Raw genomic sequence first — 21158 nt, forward strand, 5'->3', positions numbered from 1 at the left:
CTCAAAGTGCTGGAATGACAGGTGTGAGCCACTGCACCAGGCTCTTATTGTCAATTAAACGTCTGTCCAAGTACACGAGTGCCAAGGGGATAAAGAAAGACTGGGGTTGGTTGGTTTCTTGGAAGAAATTAGAATGGACCTGGGATTTTGAAGTAGGGGATGCAACATATTGGTGAGAAAGTAACAGAACATTCTACTGGGGAGAGGGAATTCTATATAATGTGTCAACTGTTTCATTGATTAACATCATATATGTAAAGAGCTAAGCACAGTGTCTGGGCCACAGCAGGTATGCAATAACCAGTGTTAAAAATAGGAATAGGCAGACAGGTGCAGTGGCTCATTTCTGTAATCCCAGTACTTGGGGTAGGGGGGCTGAGGTAGGCATATCACTTGAGGTCAGGAGTTTGAGACCAGCCTGGCAAACATGGTGAAACCCCGCCTCTACTAAAAATACAAAAATTAGCCAGGCTTGGTGGTGCATGCCTGTAATCTCAGCTACTCAGGAGGCTGAGGCAGGAGGATCACTTGAACCAGGGAGGTGGAGGTTGCAGTGAGCCGAGATTGTGCTACTGCACTCCAGCCTGGGTGACAGAGCGAGACTCCATTTCAAAAAAAAAGAAAAAGAAAAAGAAAAAGAAAAATAGGAATAGGCCAGGGTGGCAGCTCACAGCTATCAATCCCAGAGCTTTGGAAGGCCAAGGCAGGAGGATCATTTGAGCCCAAAAGTTTGAGCTTACAGTGAGCTATGATTGTGCCATTGTACCCCAGCCTGGGGGACAAAGCAAGACTCTGTCTCCAGTAAACAAATTAAAAACTAAAAACAAAAAAAAGATATAGTTACAGTCATGATTATTGCTGCCATTAATATGATGCAAGAGTGGGAGAGGTTACATCAGTCATATGGGCCAGAAACTCCAATGGCAGAAACATTGACGAAGGAAGCCTTTATCTCTAATTTCAGTCGGCTTTGTATTTTTATCCACATTTGCCTCCATCTCTCCAGACACGGCCAGGCCTCCATGTCCGCCCTCACTTCTCAGCCTGAGTGGACAGCACTGTGTATGCCAGAAGTCAGGCAGAGGTTGAACCAGAGAGAAGAAAATTGCAGTAGTGACACCAGTAACCCTACGCTCCTGATACCATTAACCATACTTCCAATTGAAGTCCAAACCAAGGCCCACCCAATGCAGGAAGAAGAGAACTGTTGGGGGTTAGGGAGGTGGTAGAGGGTGCACTGGAAGTTGGGAAAAGTCAGCAAGGGCTGTGGTGAAGCTGCTGTGGCTGTTTTCCAGGATAGCAGAGAGGGATGGAATTAGATGTGTGAGACCAGGGTCTCCTGAGAGTGGACGGGGGATTGCACCTTCTCTGGGTCCAAAGGGAAGTGATGGATGAGAGGAGATAAGCTTCACTGGGAAGGCCACACCCAGGCCCTTGAAAAGAGAGGGCTGTGGAGGATGGGGCAGGAGAGAAGATGGCTGCAAGATTCATTCCCTGGAGAAGCAGGTCAGGCATGACCAGGCTGGAGATGGGGAGGGAAGCAGGTGACCTCGGCTTCTGCATTCCACTGGGGCTTTGCAGAAGGCCGAGATGCTGGGGTGGGTGGCAGGGAGGGAGGAGAGATTTCTACGAAAACACAATGTCTGCGGATTCTAGGGAGCAGATGGCACCTCCTTGGCTATGAAGCTTGGAAGGGTGGCCGAGCCTGGCCCTTGGCAGAGCTGCCATGGCAGCAGCTCTAGGCCCTGCAGGGTGTGCTGGGTACCTGCCCATTGGCCTGCAGCGTCTTGGAGTGTCCTTGGTCCTAATCTCACCCTTGAGCCTCAAATCTATCTTGAACTAACTTCTAACCACCATGGTGATGAGTCAGGTCTTTGTGCCATGACCCTCTCTCCAACCCTAATCCAGAGCCTGAAAGAGGCAAGGTCTAGGAGGTAGGGTGGTGTGACACATTTCCATTTTTGTTTAAAATGCAAACATGCAATAAATGTTTGCTGAATGAAGGAAACATGGTTCTATTTAAGCTGCATTAAAATATTTGGATGAAGAATTCTGACCTCTTTGGAAAATGTCAGGTTCTGAATATACCAGGGGACTTGTAAGGTAGATAACGTAAAATCTTAAACAATTTAATGCCTAGACACTTTTTCCCAAAGAATGAATTCAAAATGAAAGGAATCAGGTAGGAGAAGAAAGTCAAAGAGTCACCAGGGAAACATTTTACTAATTGGAAAAAGGCCATTCAAAGGAAGGCCTGCCCTGCATTTCTGCTTCTTGAGTTCTCTCATCAGCTTCAGAATCTAAGTAAAGAAAGTCACAAGGGGACATAAGTGAGTTGCCCCTTAGGAAAAGAAGCGTCGGTGCACTTTGCAGGCAGTACAGTCAGGCAGAAGATATGCTTTGAGAGCCAGGGGTCACCCTGGTAAGACCTCCCTTTGGCTGTGAAGTCAGAATTCTTGCAATAACAGGGAGTTCACTGCCTTCCGGTCAATTTGTAATCCTCTCTAGTTTTTGGAAAGTTCTTCCTCTTGAGCCTCAAATCTGTTTTGAACTAACTTCTAACCACCATGGTGATAAGTCAGGTCTTTGGAGCTGCACCAAGTAAATCTAATTCATCTTACAACATGACAGCCCTTCAAATATTTGAAAACAGTGCTCAGACCCTCTCTAAGCCTTCCCTTTCCAAAGCAAACTTCTTCAGTTCCTTTCATCATCCTATAACACCTTTTTTGATCCCGCAGCAACACGTCAGTCTTGCTCTACATTTGTTTTTGTGTGTCGATGTCCTTTTAAAATGTGGTGTTCACAACTGAATGTAACAGTCTAAATGCAGCCTAAACACGTGCAGAGTGTATGGGACCATTCATTTCCTTGTCCTGAACTCCAAAGGCCTAGTCCTATAATATTAAATTGCATTCAATTTTTCAGAGATTAAGATACACAAGTTGCCTTCTGCTGAAGATTAAAGCTCCTAGTGGTTCCCTACCCCCACCTCCAGCTGCTCTGATGCCTCAGAGGTCCCTGGTGTGTAGGGGATGATGTACAAGCTTTTCTATGCCCAAAATATAAGTGAGAGTTTCTCCTTCCATTAGCGTAGGGGAAAAAATATAGGAAGTTAGTTTAGTCAGGAAGATACTTAATTTGCATTTGGGCATTTCTAAACTATATAATAATTAGTAATTAAAATTTAGTGTACTTACTGAAGTCATTTTAGTATAATTATATTTTTATTAAAAAAAAAGCATAGTTTGCCAGGTGTGGTGGCTCACGCCTGTAATCCCAGCACTTTGGGAAGCTGAGGCTGGCGGATCACGAGGTCAGGAGATTGAGACCATCCTGGCTAACACAGTGAAACCCTGTCTCTACTAAAAATACAAAAAAAAATTAGGCGGGCATGGTGGTGGGCGCCTGTAGTCCCAGCTATTCAGGAGGCTGAGGCAGGAGAATGGCGTGAACCTGGGAGGCGGAGGTTGCAGTGAGCCGAGATCGCACCACTGTACTCCAGCCTGGGTGACAGAGTGAGACTCCATCTCAAAAAAAAAAAGCATAGTTGACTAAGCGTTTGTTTTTCTATGCAATCAACTTGCAGTGTCTGAAAAAAGCTGGAGATACTAGCTTGTTGGCCATCCTGTTGTGAATACTGGACTGGCCACCTCCACCAACAATGATGGCAACACCTGTCTGTCTAAGAAGCGTTACTAATTCCTGATATGCCAGGCACATAAGTAGATATGCACAAGGCACTATAGCAAGTGGAGTGAGCAAGCGAGTAAGAGACAGACAGACAGGTACAAGGTATTATGAGTGCAACAAGCAGTGTAGATTTTACTTACTAAGTAAAGGCGCAGTGCCCAAGCCAATAGAGTTGGTCTAACTCACAATGTTGGCAAATGTCCCACAATGAATTGGGCAAGACTGACGCTGCCTATGTATCTAGCTGCTTAAGCTTCCATGACACCCCAATCTGTATATTGTTCCAGAGAGCAAAAATAGACATTTTAGGGGTACCCTCCTTACGAGCCTCTTTTTGTTGTGGATTCCCCAGAGTCGAGAAAGATCAGAGCTTCAGTTGGTGTCCCCTTTTATGGTCCCAATCCCACCTCAGCTCCCCAAGCCCCCAACTCTGTAGGCCTCCACCTACCTAACTTCTTTTTGTATCGCCTGGGGCCCTCTGGTCTTTAACAGCCACTGATCATCAGGGTCCCTGTCCTCTTCCGGCTTGCCCCTTGGTCCCAGCATGGCTCTTCCCCCTTCCCTCCCTGCCTGCTCCCCAGCTCACCTGTACTGGAAGGGGGCCACCGTGGCTGTGACTGGCTGACTCTGCTGATGGACTGAGGAGAAGCTAATGGCCCCCGGAGAGGGAGAGGGGCGCTTGCTCTGCACTGGGCTGCAGACTGGAGGGGAAGCCCATGAAGCTGCCCCCTCATCAGGCTCCAAAGACCTGAGGGTCCCAGAACTTTTGTAGTTTATATCTCTTTGGTCTTTTCCTGGGCAGCTTGGAGGCTTCCGACCTTCTGGAGCCCCTGGTATTTGAGTTTCTCCGTGAAAGCTCGTCCGAGAAGGGCTTCTGCCCCGGGTCTGGCAGACTGGAGTCCCTTCCTGGGCTTTCTTCTTCTTTCCCTGGGTGCCTTGTCTCTCGCCAGTTCTTCCGGATCCAGCCCGGCTGGAGAGGGCTGCTTTCGGGGTTGTCCTGGGACTATTCCATGGGGAGCTGGAGGGGCCTTCCCCATCCTCAGCTGACTCCCTCCCCGCCCCAGCAAACTTGGGAGAGCCTCTCCCCCGGAAGGCCCTAGGAGAGGAGTTTCTAGAAGGACCTGCAGCCTTTCCCAGTCTGGGGGAGGCTGCTCTCTGTGGGCTCAGGGCCAGGCCGGCCTGGCGCGGCCGCAACTGGGGAGAAGCGCCCGGCGTAGGAATCCTGGTCTGGGAAGAGGCACGAGGCACCGGGATGGAGGAGGCGTAGTGAGGGCGGCTGGCGGGATTCACATTGGCCATCCCATTCATGGTCTGCAAGGCTGGAAGGGTGGGCTACTGTCCTGCAGGGAGAGAGGGCAAAAAAAGACCGTCAGGCACATCCCCACAAGCTTCCATCCTTGAGTGTAGAAAGAGGATGTTGGGGTCTGTGGGGAGGCTAGAGCGCCCAGGCTGGGCACTGGCACTCCTGGTTCGCATTGTGACTGGGTCACTGGCTACCCGCTGGACTCTGGGCAAATCCCTTTCCCTCTCCGCTCTGAAAAGCTGTTATGAGGCTCATCTGCAAGCACATATGGGAAAGTGCTTTGTGAATTGCAATGTGCTGTACAAATGGGCTTCGTTTAACTTTCTTTGACTCTGTTCCTGTTCACTGATCGGGGACAGACTCTCCTTCTCACAGCTGCTCCCCCTCAGGCCTTTCTTAGTACCCCGAGTCTAGAATGTCCTCCACACTAAACAAGTTTCCTCATGCTCTCGGCCTCTGCCCTGCATGTTCTTTCCACTCATCACTGCAGCTGACCCCTGGCTCTCTTCATAGGACACTCTCCAGGGCAGTGCAACCTTCTCCCACATGCTGTTGGGGCCCAAGGGTGGGAGGGCCAATCACAATCCCCGCAGAACATAAACTTGTAAATTGGCAAATGCTGCCCCTTGAGGCTCCTGCCATTCCCTGGGCTCTCCCTACTGTCCCCACCCCCATAGTCACTGGGCATTTGTCACTTGGCTCACAGTTTTCCTCTCTAGCTCATTCCCTACCCACCTCCCCCTCTGGCAAAACTGACCTCTGCCACCTCCTGCCACCCTCGTCTAAAAGAGACTGAGTGTACCACCTTTTGTTCAAGGCAGTTCCTTGTGCAGGCCCTGTCAATAGCATTTGATCTCTTCTCTTCCAAACCTTGACTCATTAATTATCCCCTTCTCTCTTGTATCTTCAACCCTTCCCCCTTCACCAGCTTCCCCTCCTAGTCATGTCAATTAATGAATTAATCACTTCCATTTCAAAGGGAATTTAAAGCAGTTTACAAAGACACATACAATCAATTCCAGATAGATTAAAGAGTTAAAGGTTAAAAAATGAAGCCATAAAAAATGTTCAGAACACATGCATGAACGTTTCCATAATTTTGTTGTGGGAGAGGCCTTTCTAAGTACCACATCAAAGGCAGAAATCATAAAGTAAAACACTGATAGATGTGAGTGCATAAAAATTAAAATCTCTATATGGGCAAAAAACCTTTTCAAAAGGTTCGAGACATCAATAAACTATAAAAATACTTGTAACAGGCCGGGCGCAGTGGCTCACACCTGTAATTCCTGCACTTTAGGAGACCGAGGGGGGTGGATCACCTGAAGTCAGGAGACAGAGACCAGCCTGGCCATTATGATGAAACCCCATCTCTACTAAAAATACAAAAATTAGCCAGGAGTGGTGGCGCGTGCCTGTAATCCCAGCTACTAGGGAGGCTGAAGCAGGAGAATCGCTTGAACTCGGGAGGTGGAGGTTGCAGTGAGCTGAGATTGCACCACTGCACTCCAGCCTGGGCGACAAGAGCAAAACTCTGTCTCAAAAAAAAAAAAAAAAAAAAAAAAACTTGCAACAAGTATGAAAAACAAGGAATTAATACCTTTACATATAGGTAGTTCTACCAAATCAATATTTGAAAGCAAACACCCCATAGAATAAAGGGCAGGCGGGGCACAGTGGCTCACACCAGTAATCCTAGGGTGGCACCCGACGAGACCTGGACTCCCTTGAGTCCAGGAGTTTGACACCAGCCTGGGCAACATGGTGAAACCTTATCTCTACAAAAAATTAAAAAAACAAAAACAAAATTAGCCAGGCATGGTAGTGTGTGCCTGTAGTCCCACTACCTGGGAGGCTGAGGCAGGAGGATCGCTTGAGCCTGGGAGGTGGAGGTTAAAGTGAGCAGAGATCATGCCACTGTACTCTAGCCTAGGTGACAGAGTGAGACCCTGTGAACAAGAAAACTGCAAAAGAATAAATACAACTGGCCAAAACAAAACAAAGACCAAAGACTATTAGAAATTGAAGAGATGCAAATTAAATAAGCTATCATTTGTTGCTATCAGATGTACTATATCGTAGAAAGTTAAAATATCCAGTGTTGGTAAGAGTATATGGCCATGAGGCTGAGTGCGGTGGCTCACACCTGTAATCCCAGCACTTTGGGAGGCTGAGGTGGGCAGATCAACTGAGGTCAGGAGTTTGAGACCAGCCTGACTAACATGGCAAAACCTCATCTCTGCTAAAAATACACACACACACACACACACACACACACACTAAATAGCTGGGCATGGTGGCACATGTCTGTAGTCCCAGCTACTCAAAAAGCTGAGGCAGGAGAATTGCTTGAACCTGGGAGGCAGAGGTTACAGTGCACTGAGATTGCGCCACTGCACTCCAGCCTGAACGAGAGAGCGAGACTCTGTCTCAAAAAAACAAAAAAGAGTATATGGCCCCCATACACTGCTGTGGGAACAATGCCAAATCTAAAAATGTATGCTAGGAAAATGATTACAGATGGGAGCAAAGATTTATGTACAATGAAAATACTCAGTTTGATTCTCAAAGGGTGAACTGGCATTGGATGAAGACGAAGACAAAGGACATTCTGGACAGAAAAGACTACCAAAGCATGGCCAGTTCCCTTGAGATCCCTGGGATCCCCCCTTCCATATTGTGGAGAAAGCTGTAAGCAACCACACAGAATTGTTTATGGCTGTTGCTGACCTTTCCCTGACCTTTGACTCTGTGGTCTGGGACCAGTTACAGCCTAAGCTATAAGAAGTCAATGTAGACCCTTAAGCATTGATGGATTTCTAAAACTCCAGTTTGAAATGACCACGAGAGCCAGGGCTTATTGGATTGCTCTGCAATAAATGAAATAATTTCCACAAGAAATTATTCTACAAGGGAAGTGCTATGACCCCCTCATCCTTTTCTCTAATTTGTACTTTAATGACTTGATACCGTTATTTGATGAGTGAAAGCAACCCCCATCCTACCCAGCAGAAGGGCAGCAAAGCCATGTGTGCCCAGGGAATTATCACCAGCTCACCTCTGCTTCTCCAGTGGCTGCCCATGGCCTAGGCCTGGAGGCCCACACCCAGGGCTTGCCTGCCTCCTGCCTCTTCTTCATCTAGCTCATGCCATTCCCTGCCCACCCACCAGGACACAGACTGCGAGATCCTGTGAGTCACCCTCTACTTGCCCACAGTCTCCCACGAAGGGTACCCTATCCAGCTCCCAGCCTCAACATGCCAAGGACAACCCCACAGAAGGGACAGAAAAGGACTTTCATAAAGGAAACCCAGAAAGCGTAAGCAGGTACTACCTGCAGCTGTGAGAATCCGGGTAAATTATTCAACCTTTCCATGTCCAGTCTGTAAAATGAGGATAGGACAAAATCTAGGAACTGCAGTTAGATGGAGAAGCAAGTATTCTTTAAGACCAGAATAGAGCACCATGCTTAATCCTGGCTTCAGGCCAGTAGTCAGAATTATTTCCCAGTAGAGATGAGAGTGGATTGACTTTGTTACCCTCCTTCTATCTAGCCACCCCTCTACTGGTCAGTCATGTGCATCTGTGACAATGCCAAGCAGGACCGGAGGTAAAGCGCGGACCTGCTCAGAGACTCATGTGGGCCCCAAGCTGCCGACCTTGGCCTATAACACTGAGATAGGCTGTACACTGATGTACAGCTAACCAGCTTGCTACCCATGAGAAGGGCCTTAGACCACTGACCCATTGCAGCCACACCCCTGAGATTTCAGCATTCCCAGGTTCAACTCCCTGCACTGACAATGTGCCACATGGCCCTTGTGCTTCTGCCCTCTGCTAAAATCCCCACCAAATCCCACTGTGGGGACCAAAGCCAATTACGCACCCTAGACCATCCCTTCTGGAAGCTACATTGGTGAGAGAATCCAGAACTAAATCTCGACTCTACCTTCATCTCTCCTGGGAGTCCCTCCCCAACTCAGGTTGTTTTGGCCAATAACCACCCCCAACCAAGAGCCCAACTCACCTACATTGTCCGCCATGCATCCCTGGGCTCCCAGCCCCTTGGCTCAGACTTCCCCCAGTCCCTATGGCTAGGGCTAGCTGGATTTCCAGCTAAAAGAGCCCTAAGGCTGAGAAGGCTGCATCTCCCTCACTTGCTAATGGAGCAGACACAGTTGCTGCTTTTCCTGGATCATCATTTTTTCAAAAGCTCGATGGGTGGAGGATTTAAAACATTCCCATGGTAGGTCACAAGAGCCCTACCCACCCCCGCTCGACTGCAGATGGGGCCCTGCTCTCTCCTCCTTCGCAACTTGATAGCCCTCACCTAGACTGGGAGGAGGATGCACACAGGATGTGACAACCATTGACCCTAGGTGGAGGCCTGGGAGGATCAGACCATATTTGGGGTGGTGGAGGAGGGCTCCCCAAATAGTGAGTTATTTTAGCCTGGGTGGGAAAGGGGTCATGAAGGAGCTTTCCTGGTTTGCCTTTGGAGTGAGAACCCACAGGTACTCAGCATCTTTAAGGACACCTGGCAAATGCTTCTGCCCTAGACAGAGTAACAGTCCCTTGTATTGAGACATTGTTTCTAGTTCTTAACAACAATCTTACAAAGTAAGTTTTAGTACCCCTTTCACAGGTAAAGAAAATGAGGTGGAGAAGGTTAAGTGAGCTGCCCAAGGACACACACAGCTAAAAAGTGGCAGAGTGGTGTGACTCAAATGCAGATGGACAGGACTCTGAGGCTCAAGGGTGGATCCCCTTGGCCACACCTGCCGAGAGCATATCCAGGCTCTGCCTACACACCCCCAACCTCCACGATCAACTCTGACCTTGCTCTGATTGGAGCTTGGGGCCTTCCAGAGGTAGAATTGGGGTTGGGGATGGGGAGTCCAATTTACAGGGTGGAAACCAGAAGAGAAGAAGATCAGTCATAGGCAGCTCTGGGGGAGGCCTCTTTTCCTTCTCTTATTCTCCCAACATGCTGGAGATCTAGCTAGTTTTCCCCAACCACCTTATATGCTGTTTGCCTTCAGTGGTACTGCAGGTCTGCGTGGTACAGGGGCACTGCCCATGTAAGACTGCAGGTAACATGCATGGGAGGGGGAGAAGATAGGCCTCATCCAGCCCGGCTGCAGGTTTAATATGCCTAGTTGGTGGCAAGTGGCACACCTCGGTTGGGGTGGGGATTGAGGAGGAAGACTGGAATTTCAGGTCTCTGGCAGCAGGGGTGGGGTGGCTGGGGAAGAAAGGGGAGAGAATACACATGGGGAGTGGGATTTGAGCTGAGGCCCATGGACGAGGATGCCTCCAAAGCTGAAAGGTGAGGCCTCTGCACAGGTCATCTCTCCTGGGGCCTAGACATGCCTGCTGGCTACAGCACCCAGTTTACATTCTTAATGGACCAAATGATTTGGGAGACATCATGCTTGCTCTGTGGCTCTGTTTCCCTTCCTCTGAAATGAGGGGAACTTTTTCTGCCCCATCTCACTCTCTACTGCCTCATGTTCTGTCTGAGCAGACTGAATAAAATAATGTCGGGAAAATGTTTGCTCTCTTGAGATACATAATGTTAGCTACAATGGCCCTCATCTCCTGGATCTCAGTGTTAGACAAAAATGTGTCTGAGAAGCAGGACAATCTACGTCTGTTTCTTTTTATTTGTTCTTGAGACAGGGCCCAGGCTGGAGAGCAGTGGTGCAATAATAGCTCACTGCAGACTCAATCTCCCAGGCTTAAGTGATCCTCCCACCTCAGCCTCTTGAGTAGCTGAAACTATAATGACACACACCACCACACGGGGCTAATTTTTTTTATTTTTATTTTTAGTAGAAATGAGGTCTTGCTATGTTTCCCTGGCTGGTCTCAAACTCCTGAGCTCAAGCGATCCTCCTGCCTCCTTGGGCTCCCAGAGTGCTGGGATTACAGGCATGAGCTCCCGTGCCCAGCTTATGTCTCTTAAACAAGGGTCTGTTCAAGCCGAAGAGCTTGGCTGTCAGTATCAATCATCCTTTGTGATAACTTTGCAATGTGTCTGGGGAGTCTCAAGGGCAGAAGTTTAGGGGTAGAGCTGGAGATGCAAGCAAGGAGAGTGTTTCTTTCTTATGGGAGTGTGTGTGTGTGTTTGTGTGTGTGTGCGTGTGTGTGTGTGACAGAGAGAGAGAGAGAGAGATTGGGGAATCTTATCAGATCCTCCACCTCCAAACATGTTCTCTTTGTTGTTTCTCCTTCTAAGTGCCTTGATCTGAAATTTCACTTAACCTCAGTGAACAAGAGGAGGGCCTCAGTGCTCTTTAGTTCCCTCATCCTGGGGATCCCAGTCCTCAATAAATTACACTAGGGAGTTAGTACTCCCTGTTGCAAAAGAACATTGCACTTACAAAGGGATTCATGGCAGGATCCCTTTTTTCAACCACACACCTTGGCTGGGCACCTTCCATGTACCAGGTGCTGTGGCAATTGCGATGGCTGAGACCCAGGTTCTGCTCTCTAGGAGCTAGCAATCTGGTGGGGAAGAAACACATGCCCACTCGTGACAAGTAACACGTGCAGGCAGTACATGCATCAAGAGAGACAAAACAGGCCGGGCATGGTGGCTTATGTCTGTAATTCCAGCACTTTCAGAGGCCAAGGCAGGTGGATCATCTGAGGTCGGGAGTTCGAGACCAGCCTGACCAACATGGAGAACCCCTGTCTCTACTAAAACTACAAAATTAGCTGGGCGTGGTGGTGCGTGCCTGTAATCCCAGCTACTCAGGAGGCTGAGGCAGGAGAATCGCTTGAACCTGGGAGTTGGAAGTTGCAGTGAGCCGAGATTGCGCCATTGCACTCCAGCCTGGGCAACAACAGTGAAACTTCATCTCAAGAAAAAAAAAAGAGAGAGAGAGACACACAAAATAGAGTACCGTGGGGATTTAGGTGTCATGGTCTGTCAGTGAGGCAGGATCTGGGGAGGCTTTTAGGAAGAGCAGTCAGGTTGGTAGTTGGTGGTTTGAGGTCTGGGAAGTAGTGGATTTGATGGTAGAACTCCTCATGCCCCTGGGTCTATCCATCAGTGCCCCAATACAGACTCCTGCTCTTTAAAGAGACTCTGTGGTACAGTGGTTAAAGAATAAACTCTGGAGCCAGAATGCCTGGGTCCAAAGCGTGGCTCTGTCATTTGCTGGTGGTGTGACCTAAGGCAAATTGCGGAACCTCTGAGTTCTCTCCTCTGTAAAATGAGATCGAGACAGGATCTACTCATAGGATTGCTGTGAAGAGTAAGTTAGTTAATGAACAGAAAGTGCTTAGAACAGTGTCTGGCACATAGTAAGAACTCCACAAATATTTCTGTTATTATGATCAGACACACACACACAAAAACAACTTCTTTTTCAAGTGTCCCTCCATCCCACATACCCAGGGATAGAGGCTGAGCTGCCTCATTCTCCTGAGCTTCCAGCCGAGCAGAAGAGGATAAGAACACCTGCTAGGTCTGGATCAGAAACCTGGAGCATCAACAGGTACAACACTGTCCATGCTTCACACAATAACACCCAAGCGCCCACAGTGGAAAAGGCAGGAAACTAGACAGCTCGAAAAATGTGTCATGGAAAGAGTAAAGGCTTTTGAATCTGGAAAATCTGGGTTCAAATCCTAGCTCTGCTACTTCCTGCTATGTGGCTTTAGAAAAGTTAAGTTTTCTGAGCCCAGAGTCCTCATCTGCAATAGGTAGTCATGGGGTTTTATAAAGAAGCAATGAAAGAGTAAAGATAAGGCACCTAGCATGGTGACTGGCACATAGGAAGTGCTCAAGAAATGGCAGAAATTGGCCAAGAATGGTGACTCATGCCTGTAATCCCAGCACTTTGGGAGGCCAAGGTGGGTGGATCACGAGGTCAGGAGTTCAAGACCAGCCTAGCCAAGATGGTGAAACCCCGTCTCTACTAAAACTACAAAAATTAGCCAGGCACAGTGGCAGGTGCCTGAAATCCCAGTTATTCAGGAGGCTGAAGCAGGAGAATCACCTGAACCCAGGTGGCAGAGGTTGCAGTGAGCTGAGATTGCCCTACTGCACTCCAGCCTGGGCGACAGAGTGAGACTCTATCTCAAAAAAAAGAAAGAAAGAAAGAAAGAAAGAAAGAAAGAAAGAAAGAAAGAAAGAGAAAGAAAAGGAAAGAAAAGAAAAGAGAAAAGGAAAGGAAAGGAAAGGAAAGAAAAGAAAAGAAAAGAAAAGAAAAGAAAAGAAAAGAAAGGCAGAAATTATGTTAAGGAGAACAGCCACACCTCCTCCCTCCTCCCAAAGGGAAGTTGCCAAATTCAGACACAGAATGGGACAGTCTGGTGGATGGCAGGTGAGTTGAGAGGCTGGTGGCTTCCCAGGCAAAGTGGGACAGTCCCTGCCCCTGAACATGATGTATCAGCCACATCCAACATACTTTTCTCTCTCCTCCCTTTCCAGTCTACATCCCACAGCTGTCTGCTGTCTAAGTCTCACCCTGGTACTTTATTTTTAAATCAAACACTTTTTAGTTGCATTTGCTGACTGCCTGTCAGACATTGTTCTAAGTGCTTTGCCTATATTAACTTGTAATTGTTCTATAAGTTGGTGCTATTATTATCATTTCCACTTCAGAGGCAAGGACGCTGAAGCACAGAGAGGCTAAGGAACTTTCTCACGATCACACAGCTAGTAAATGGCAGAGTCAAGATTAGATCCAAACAGTCTAGCTCCAGAGATTGTTCTTCTTACCCTACAGCCTAAATCCAGGCCTCAGCCCTGACTCCTTTCCACCCCAATCTTCCAGCCTTTCAGCCTCATTCCAGCGCCAGGCCCCGCCCCATCAGGACAAATGGAGGCTACCTGGCCATTAAAGTTCTGCAAACCCCAGAGCAAGGAAGTGTTTTGGGCCTATAAATATTTCACTCTGACTCAGAGGGTGGTGAGAGCCTAAGCACCAGCTCCCTCTGATCTCCCAGGGGCGGGGCGAGGGGAAAGGAAGGCGAGCACCAGTATTCGGCGGCGGTCCCTCTCTCCCCGGTCTGTAGAACTGGCCAGTCGCAAGTTCCCGGCCCCGCTCTCCACCGCCCTTCCTGCCCTTGAGGCGCCCGCGGCAGCTGCCAGGGTTGGGGGCACACGGGGCGGCGGCCGTGGTGCTGATAGGACAGCTCCTCCTGCAGTGGCCCTGTTAAAGCGGCCGCGATTGCGTTTGGGAATGCACTGAATATACCCATTTCGAAAAGGTCAGAACATTTTAACCGGAGCATCTAGGGGTTGGATATGTCAAAAAAGAAAGAAAGAGGACAAGGAAAATATTTACAGTAAAGGGCTGGAGTATCTCTGAACTCAAGCACTGAGATATGGACACTGCACAGCACAGAGTGTTGGCTAAAAACAGAGGTCCTGGAGCCAGAACCACCCCCTCTCCCCACTCGACCCCAGCCCCATCTTCCCACCCCGCACCCAGTCCCCTCAGCCCCCTGTACAAATCTGGGTATTGCTGCTTCCTGCTTTGTGGTCCTGAGCAAATTACTTAACCTCCTTGGCCTATTTCCTCATCTTTGAAATGGGGATGATAACAACATCTACCTTAAAGTGTTGCTATAAAGACTAAGTGAATTATTTATTATTATTATTATTGAGCCTTGCTCTGTCACCCAGGCTGGAGTGCAGTGGTGCGATCTTGGCTCACTGCAACCTCTGCCTCCCAGGTTCAAGCGATTCTCCTGCCTCAGCCTCCCATGTAGCCAGGATTACAGGCATGTGCCACCATGCCCGGCTAATTTTGTATTTTTAGTAGAGATGGGGTTTCTCCATGTTGGTCAGGCTGGTCTCAAACTCCTGACCTCAGGTGATCCGCCTGCCTCAGCCTCCCAAAGTGCTGGGATTACAGGCGTGAGCCACCACACCTAGCCAAGACTAAGTGAATTATGAGAGGAAAATCATGGAAGACAGTTCCTGGTCCATAATAAACACTGAATACTAGCTAGTTATCATTAAGTCAAGTCATTAGCACAGCTTGTATCTCCCTTCTCTGTTCTGCCCCAATTTTCCAATTAGTACCTTTTGTCAGCCATTTCAGTCAGAATAGCACAAACGTTGTCACCAGAATGTTTCACCTTTAACATAAATTTGTGTTTTCTTATTTGAGTACAAATAGAACAGTCAATTTATATGGGGTTGGTGGCAGCGGGAGGCGGGGAGAGCGTAACCAAATTACACAGCAAGCCAAGTTTCCAAAATAAATACATTTAAGACCGTGGCATGGGTTAGTAAGAAAGATGGGGAGATCTCTTTTCATGGAGGTCCTTCTGAATTGAGGCAGTCCTGAGTACATGAAGACGACTTAGATGCAACCTGTTCAGAGACAGGAAATGGACAGAATAACCTGCATGAGTCCAGAGGCCACAGACAGAATCCCTGGACCCCACACAGGCCTCTTTCCAAGCTTTCTTACAACATCTGACATGTACCCTCCCTCTGTCCTGGAAATCCTGGTTAGTTCTTCCCAGGGCCAAATCTCAACTTGGGCTTCACCCCAGGCAAGAGAGAAGTGTGTCCCTTGGTGCCACTCCAAAGACATGACTCATACTGCTGCACCCCTCAGACCAACACCATACACACATAGGGACACTCACACACACAGACATACACACACTTACTCACACCCTCCCACACAAGCACACGCACACATCAAGACACAAGATACACACTGCCATGCTCCGAATGCTTGTGTCCTCTCCAAAATTCCTATGTTGAAAACTAATCTCCAATGCAATAGTATTAAGAGGTGGGCCTTTGGGAGGAGATTAGGTCATGAGGGCTCCACCTTTGTGAATGGGTTAAGTCCCTTCATAAAAGAGACTTGAAGGAACCTGTTTGCCCCTTTCTTCCACCATGTGAGGACACACAGATGTCACCATCTATGGGGAATAGGCCTTCACTAGACACCAAATCTGCTGGCACCTTGATCTTGGACTTCCATCCTCCAGAACTGTGTGCAATAAATTTCTGATGTTTCATTTTAATCCTTATATTTTTAGAGACAGGGTTGCAGCTCTGTCACCCAGGCTGGAGTGCAGTGGCGTTATCACTGCTCATTGCATCCTCAGCCTCCTGGGCTCAAGCAATCCTCCTACTTCAGCCTGCCAAGTAGCTGGCACCACAGGCACATGCCACCATGCCTGATAATTTTGTTTTTTAATTTTTTGTAGAGACGAGGTTCTCACTATATTGACCAGGCTGGTCTCCATCTGGACTCAAGCAATCCTCCTGCCTCAGCCTCCCAAAGTGCTGGGATTATAGGCATGAGCCACCATGCCTGGCCTGTTGTTTACAAATTGCCCAGTCTAAAGTATTTTGTTATAGCAACCTGAAGGGACTAAGATACACACACTCACACACGCACACATTCTGACACACAGAGATAGACATATGCACACACAACCTACAAATACATATACACACTGACACACACAGATATACACATTCACACAGAGACACACAGGTACGTGCTCACACACTGACACAAACATACACACTCACTTGCACCACACACATCATACATGCAACTCACACTCACGCTTATTCTTAAACACACAAACACACACATCTCCAGCTTCCTTTCCCACCTGTCCTCCCTGTCACTTGCTGTCCCTCCCCTTTGGCCCATTTCCAACCCAGCCCAGGGTGAGGAGGTGCTCTGTGTCCTCCCACCCTCGCTCATCTCAGAGGCTCCAGGCCTCCAGCAGTGTGCTCACAGGCTTCCCTGGAAAAATGAGCCCCAACACCCCTACCTTGGGCACACAACTTCCAATATTTGTGGGTTACAGACCTTGTTCAGCTCACACATGGAGCTAGGGGTGAGGGTATAAAGGCAAATCACAATATTCCTATGCTTGAGAGGAAGTAACTTGTCCCAAGTCACACCACTAAGCAACAGGAGAGCCTGGGGTGACTACCCCACTCCAGTTCTCTTCCCCCACACCACAGGGCCCCCTCTCTGCATAAGGCCCCAGTGTTTCCAGACTGGGCATTGCGAGGAGGTCCCAGGGCTGGGGACAGGACTGCAATAGTCATTTACTAAATGTTTATCCTTCTTGTCCAGCCTTTAATCTCTGCCAACCTCTCAGGACAGAAATGGAGGAAGAGCTGAGATGTGGGTGGTGGGGAGGCCATAGTAAAAGGATTTGAGCCCATCCTCCTTCCCCAAGCTCTTGCCTGTAGACCCTGGCTTCAGGCTTCAGCAAACCAGCTGGGGGCCATTCAGCTGGGCCTGGTCCTTGGCAGAGAATGCAACCACCCCAGTCTGTGTCAAGAGAAAGACAAGGATGGGCAGCCAGTGGCGGTGTCCCATCAGAGTGGGCATGGGCAGAGTGGGCAGAGCCTTGGCAGGAAGCAGGGGAAGCTGAGGTCTACTGGCTGGGACTTGCTAGTGGAGGGGGTGGGCTCAGTATCCCCAGCGCCGGCCTGGCTGGCTCCTGGCTCTGAATGGGGATTAGGATTGTCCACAAGCTGTGGGGCTCATCATTCCCCTTCCCTTCGCCACCCCCAGGGCCCAGGGCTCTGCCAACACCTCCAGAAGTGTCCTTATCCTTAGACTGTGGCATGTCCTCCTTTCTGGCCAGATGGCAATGTGTTCTTACAGACGAAAGATGGGACTGGCTGTGTTACTTTCAGGTAACATCAGATTGTTAAGCTTCCTGTTATTTATAGTTAAGTGATCAAGCAATAGCCAAGATCTCACCTCTTACTCCAAGCCTAGCCCAGCCATTCCCCAGGAGAGGCTTCTGAACACCACACTGCCCAGACTTGGCATTCCCAAAGCAACTCCACCACCCCAGCCTGTGTCTAGAGAAGGACAAATGCTCTTCCCCAGACAGGGCATCCTGCACCTGTGCCTGCAGACAGAGGCAGGACATGGAGATCTCAAACACACCTCTGCAGAAGAGATGTTCACTGCATTCCTCTAACACCTCCCTCAGAATCTCTCATCCCATCGCCCTAGGCTGGAAGTTCTTTCAAGTGTCTGACCTCCATCCCTCCTGCTACGAATCCAAGTTCACTTCCTGGTTCTCCATTCTAGGGGCTTGTTTCTCACAGCCTCTGACCTCTGAGAAAGAAGTAGATTTTGAGCTTCAGGGAGGGAACTCAAGAGCCGTCCAACTGAAGACTTGTGCTGTTTCAGCATACTGACATCTTTCGCTGATTTGGTCCATGTGAATGGCTCCAATTTCAGTATCCCCAGTTCCTTTTCAATTAGCCAAGAGAAATGATTTAGTGCTAATGAAAATCAATGGTTTAAAACTGTCCCACAAATCACAGGGGGCTGGAGGCCTCAGTTATAAATACTTCCCAGGAAGTTGAGCTGGCATGGGAAGCAGGTGCAGCCAGCACACAGCTTCCTTCACCCTGAGTAGAGCAGAGAAGGTGCCCTCCCTTCTCTCTCCTCCTTCTTCTGTTCCAGGATACCTCCTGCTACATAGGCCCCAGCTCCAAACACCCCAACAATTGGCATGCTCCCCTGCAATGCAGATCAGAGTTTAGAGTTCTAAGCCACAAGGGGATAAATATCTAGGTCGTTGGGGAAGTGCCCTGAAGACAATCCCTGTTCCATCCAGGTTTCCCTCTCTCCCTCCTCCCTCTCTCTCTCTCTCTATATATATATATATATACACTTTCCTCCAGGCTAGAGTTACTAGAAGTCTGGCTTCCCTAACAATAGCTTAGATTCCCGACAGACACTGGAGCTGATGAATGGGGAGGAGCAGAGGTAAGCGGAGCCTTGGGGCTGGGGGAGCTCAGTGCAGACACAGAAACTTGAGCCTATGAAGATCCCCAAGCCGCTAGCCAGATGACCACATCTCCCACCAGACCTGTCAGCTCCATCTTTCTCACACTTGCTTTATTATTATTTTTCTCCTCCATCTTAGAACTTCCAGTATTTCTGCATGGATGGGTTTTCCAGCCAGGCAGATGGAGGTGGTATCACCCAACAAATCCCACATACTTCCAGGGCCACTGGTCTGGGGCAAGGAATGAAGGTTCCTTGGTGCCGGGGCAGGAGAGATCTTGGGGATTATGGACTGTTCCTAAAGCCCTCCAGCCCAGAGGCCCAGGCCACTTAGCAGTGTGTGGGCTGGTTCCCTGCCTGGAACAGCAGAGCCTGGCATTTGGAGAGGGCTAGACTAGAGTCAAACCTGTTAATGGGACTATGCTGTGAGGTGCAGACCAGACCTCTTGCCAAGTGAAGGCAGCACCAGGCTGGCTACACTAGCAATAAGCTCTTCCTTCTCCCCAACAGCTCAGAATGTGTGAGGGGTAGAGTTGGGGGATTAGAAACTTGAGCTAGGGTCTGGCAGCAGGCCCAGCAGTCACGTGCAGCCCAGGAGTCAGAACACGGACGGGACTCCAGCACTAAGCATCTTCTCGAGTTACCCAGCCCCTAGGCCTTAGCTTTACCATCTGAAAAGTGGGGCAAGCAATTCCAGCACTGAAGATCATTCCAGTCCCATTGCCCTCTCTTGTTCCATCAGTTGCTTATGTGTTTCTGTTCTCGAGCAAAGCTGAGTTCCCCTGTCCTGCTGGCTCCAGCAGCCTCCTTCAGAGCCAAGCTAAAACTGTGCTTGAGCCCCCATTCCTGCCAGCACAGCGCTGCCAAGCCAGGGTGACTCCCCGCTCTCGGCAGCAGCACATTCGTGTGGTAGTCATGCACGGAGGAAGAGGCCAGGCCTGGCCGCTGCCCAAGGTCCCAGCGCCAGGCTGCAGGAGAGAAACCATCCTCCCCCAGCTGACCCCAATCTCAGAAAAAAAGTCCCATGAGCTGTGAGGCTCCACGGCATAGCTGCCCAAGGGCCAGCATCCAACCAGGAGGCTGACAGGTGAGCTTATGGGAGACTTCTATCAGTAAAGCTGGAAAAGCACCCCCTCTGCTTCCCTGTCATGCTGGGCAGATCCAGGAGAGCAATTGCCTCCATTCTGCCTGCACTTGGGGCCTCACTGACCTGTAAGTCCCCACACAACATCTCTGAATGGAGTCACCTCTGCCTGGAAGGGCTGATCAGGAGGTTAGACCGAGGCTGCCCAGCAAGTAGAGCACAGCAAGAGGGGCATCTGAGGTGGGGTTCACTGGCATTTGTAGACTTGGATCAGAAACTCACAGGCCATGCAGATCAATACCACTTATCAGCTCTCATAGCCACACTGAATGACAGTATTCACTTTTTATAAGTTTTGGGGGAGATCTGTTCAGAATTCGGTTCTACTTATAAGCTGTGCAGTTTGGGGAAAGTTACTTAACCTCTCTAAGCTTTGGTTGTTTCGTCTGAAAAATGAGAATACCTACATCACTGAATTGCTGTAGAAGTGAAAAAATAATGTGTGGAAAATGTTTAGCACAGTAGCACATGGTAAGTCCTTTAAAAAGGGTGGTTCTTATTACTTATAAAAATAACAGGTGCATTAGAAAAAACTTGAAAAATCTCAAAACACATAAAAAAGAAAATGTCTATCACCTATGAAGTTATCACCCTACTAAGTCAACTATTAGCATTTGTAGGTTTTGGGTTCTTCCAGGGTTTTTACTGTTCATAACACACACACACACACACACACACACACACACACACACACACACACAGAGTTATCATTATACTATATATTTTATATCTTTTCACTATATATTAAGCGTTTTTGCTTTTCATTTTAAAGTCTTCAGGCCAGGTGCAGTGACTCGCATCTATAATCCCAGCATTTTCGGAGGCCAAGGTGGGTGGATCACTTGAGGTCAGGAGTTCGAGACTAGCTTGGCCAACATGGTGAAACCCCGTCTCTATTAAAAATACAAAAATTAGCTGGGCGTGGTGGTGCATGCGTCTAATCCCAGCTACCGGGGAAGCTGAGGTGGGAGAATTGCTTGAACCTGGGAGGCAGAGGTTGCAGTGAGCCAAGATCGTGCCACTGAACTCCAGCCTTGGAGACAGAGCGAGACTCCATCTCAAAAATAATAATAATAAAGTCTTCAAAAATTATTAAAAACAACTTGTTAGATAGTAAACAATTATTTGAATGCATTACACAAAAATTATTTGGCCTGGCACGGCAGCTCACGCCTGTAATCCCAGCATTTTGGGAGGCCGAGGTGGACAGATTACTTGAGGCCAGGAGTTAGAGACCAGC

General features: G+C 48.7%; 1 protein-coding gene across 5 annotated transcripts in view; it reads right to left on the bottom strand.

The window, feature by feature from the left end:
• The window catches only part of NAV1 (neuron navigator 1), a 287918-nt gene that overhangs the window by 198179 nt on the left and 68581 nt on the right, over positions 1-21158 (bottom strand). For all 5 annotated transcript variants that reach the window (XM_030818659.1, XM_012502004.2, XM_030818658.1 and 2 more), the window contains exon 2: positions 4280-5033. In XM_030818659.1, the coding sequence (XP_030674519.1) occupies positions 4280-5001 (722 nt within the window). In that variant the 5' untranslated portion in view covers positions 5002-5033. The remainder of the gene's footprint in view (positions 1-4279; positions 5034-21158) is intronic.

The sequence above is a fragment of the Nomascus leucogenys genome, chromosome 9, assembly GCF_006542625.1.
Source record: "Nomascus leucogenys isolate Asia chromosome 9, Asia_NLE_v1, whole genome shotgun sequence".
NCBI classification, from domain to species: domain Eukaryota; kingdom Metazoa; phylum Chordata; class Mammalia; order Primates; family Hylobatidae; genus Nomascus; species Nomascus leucogenys.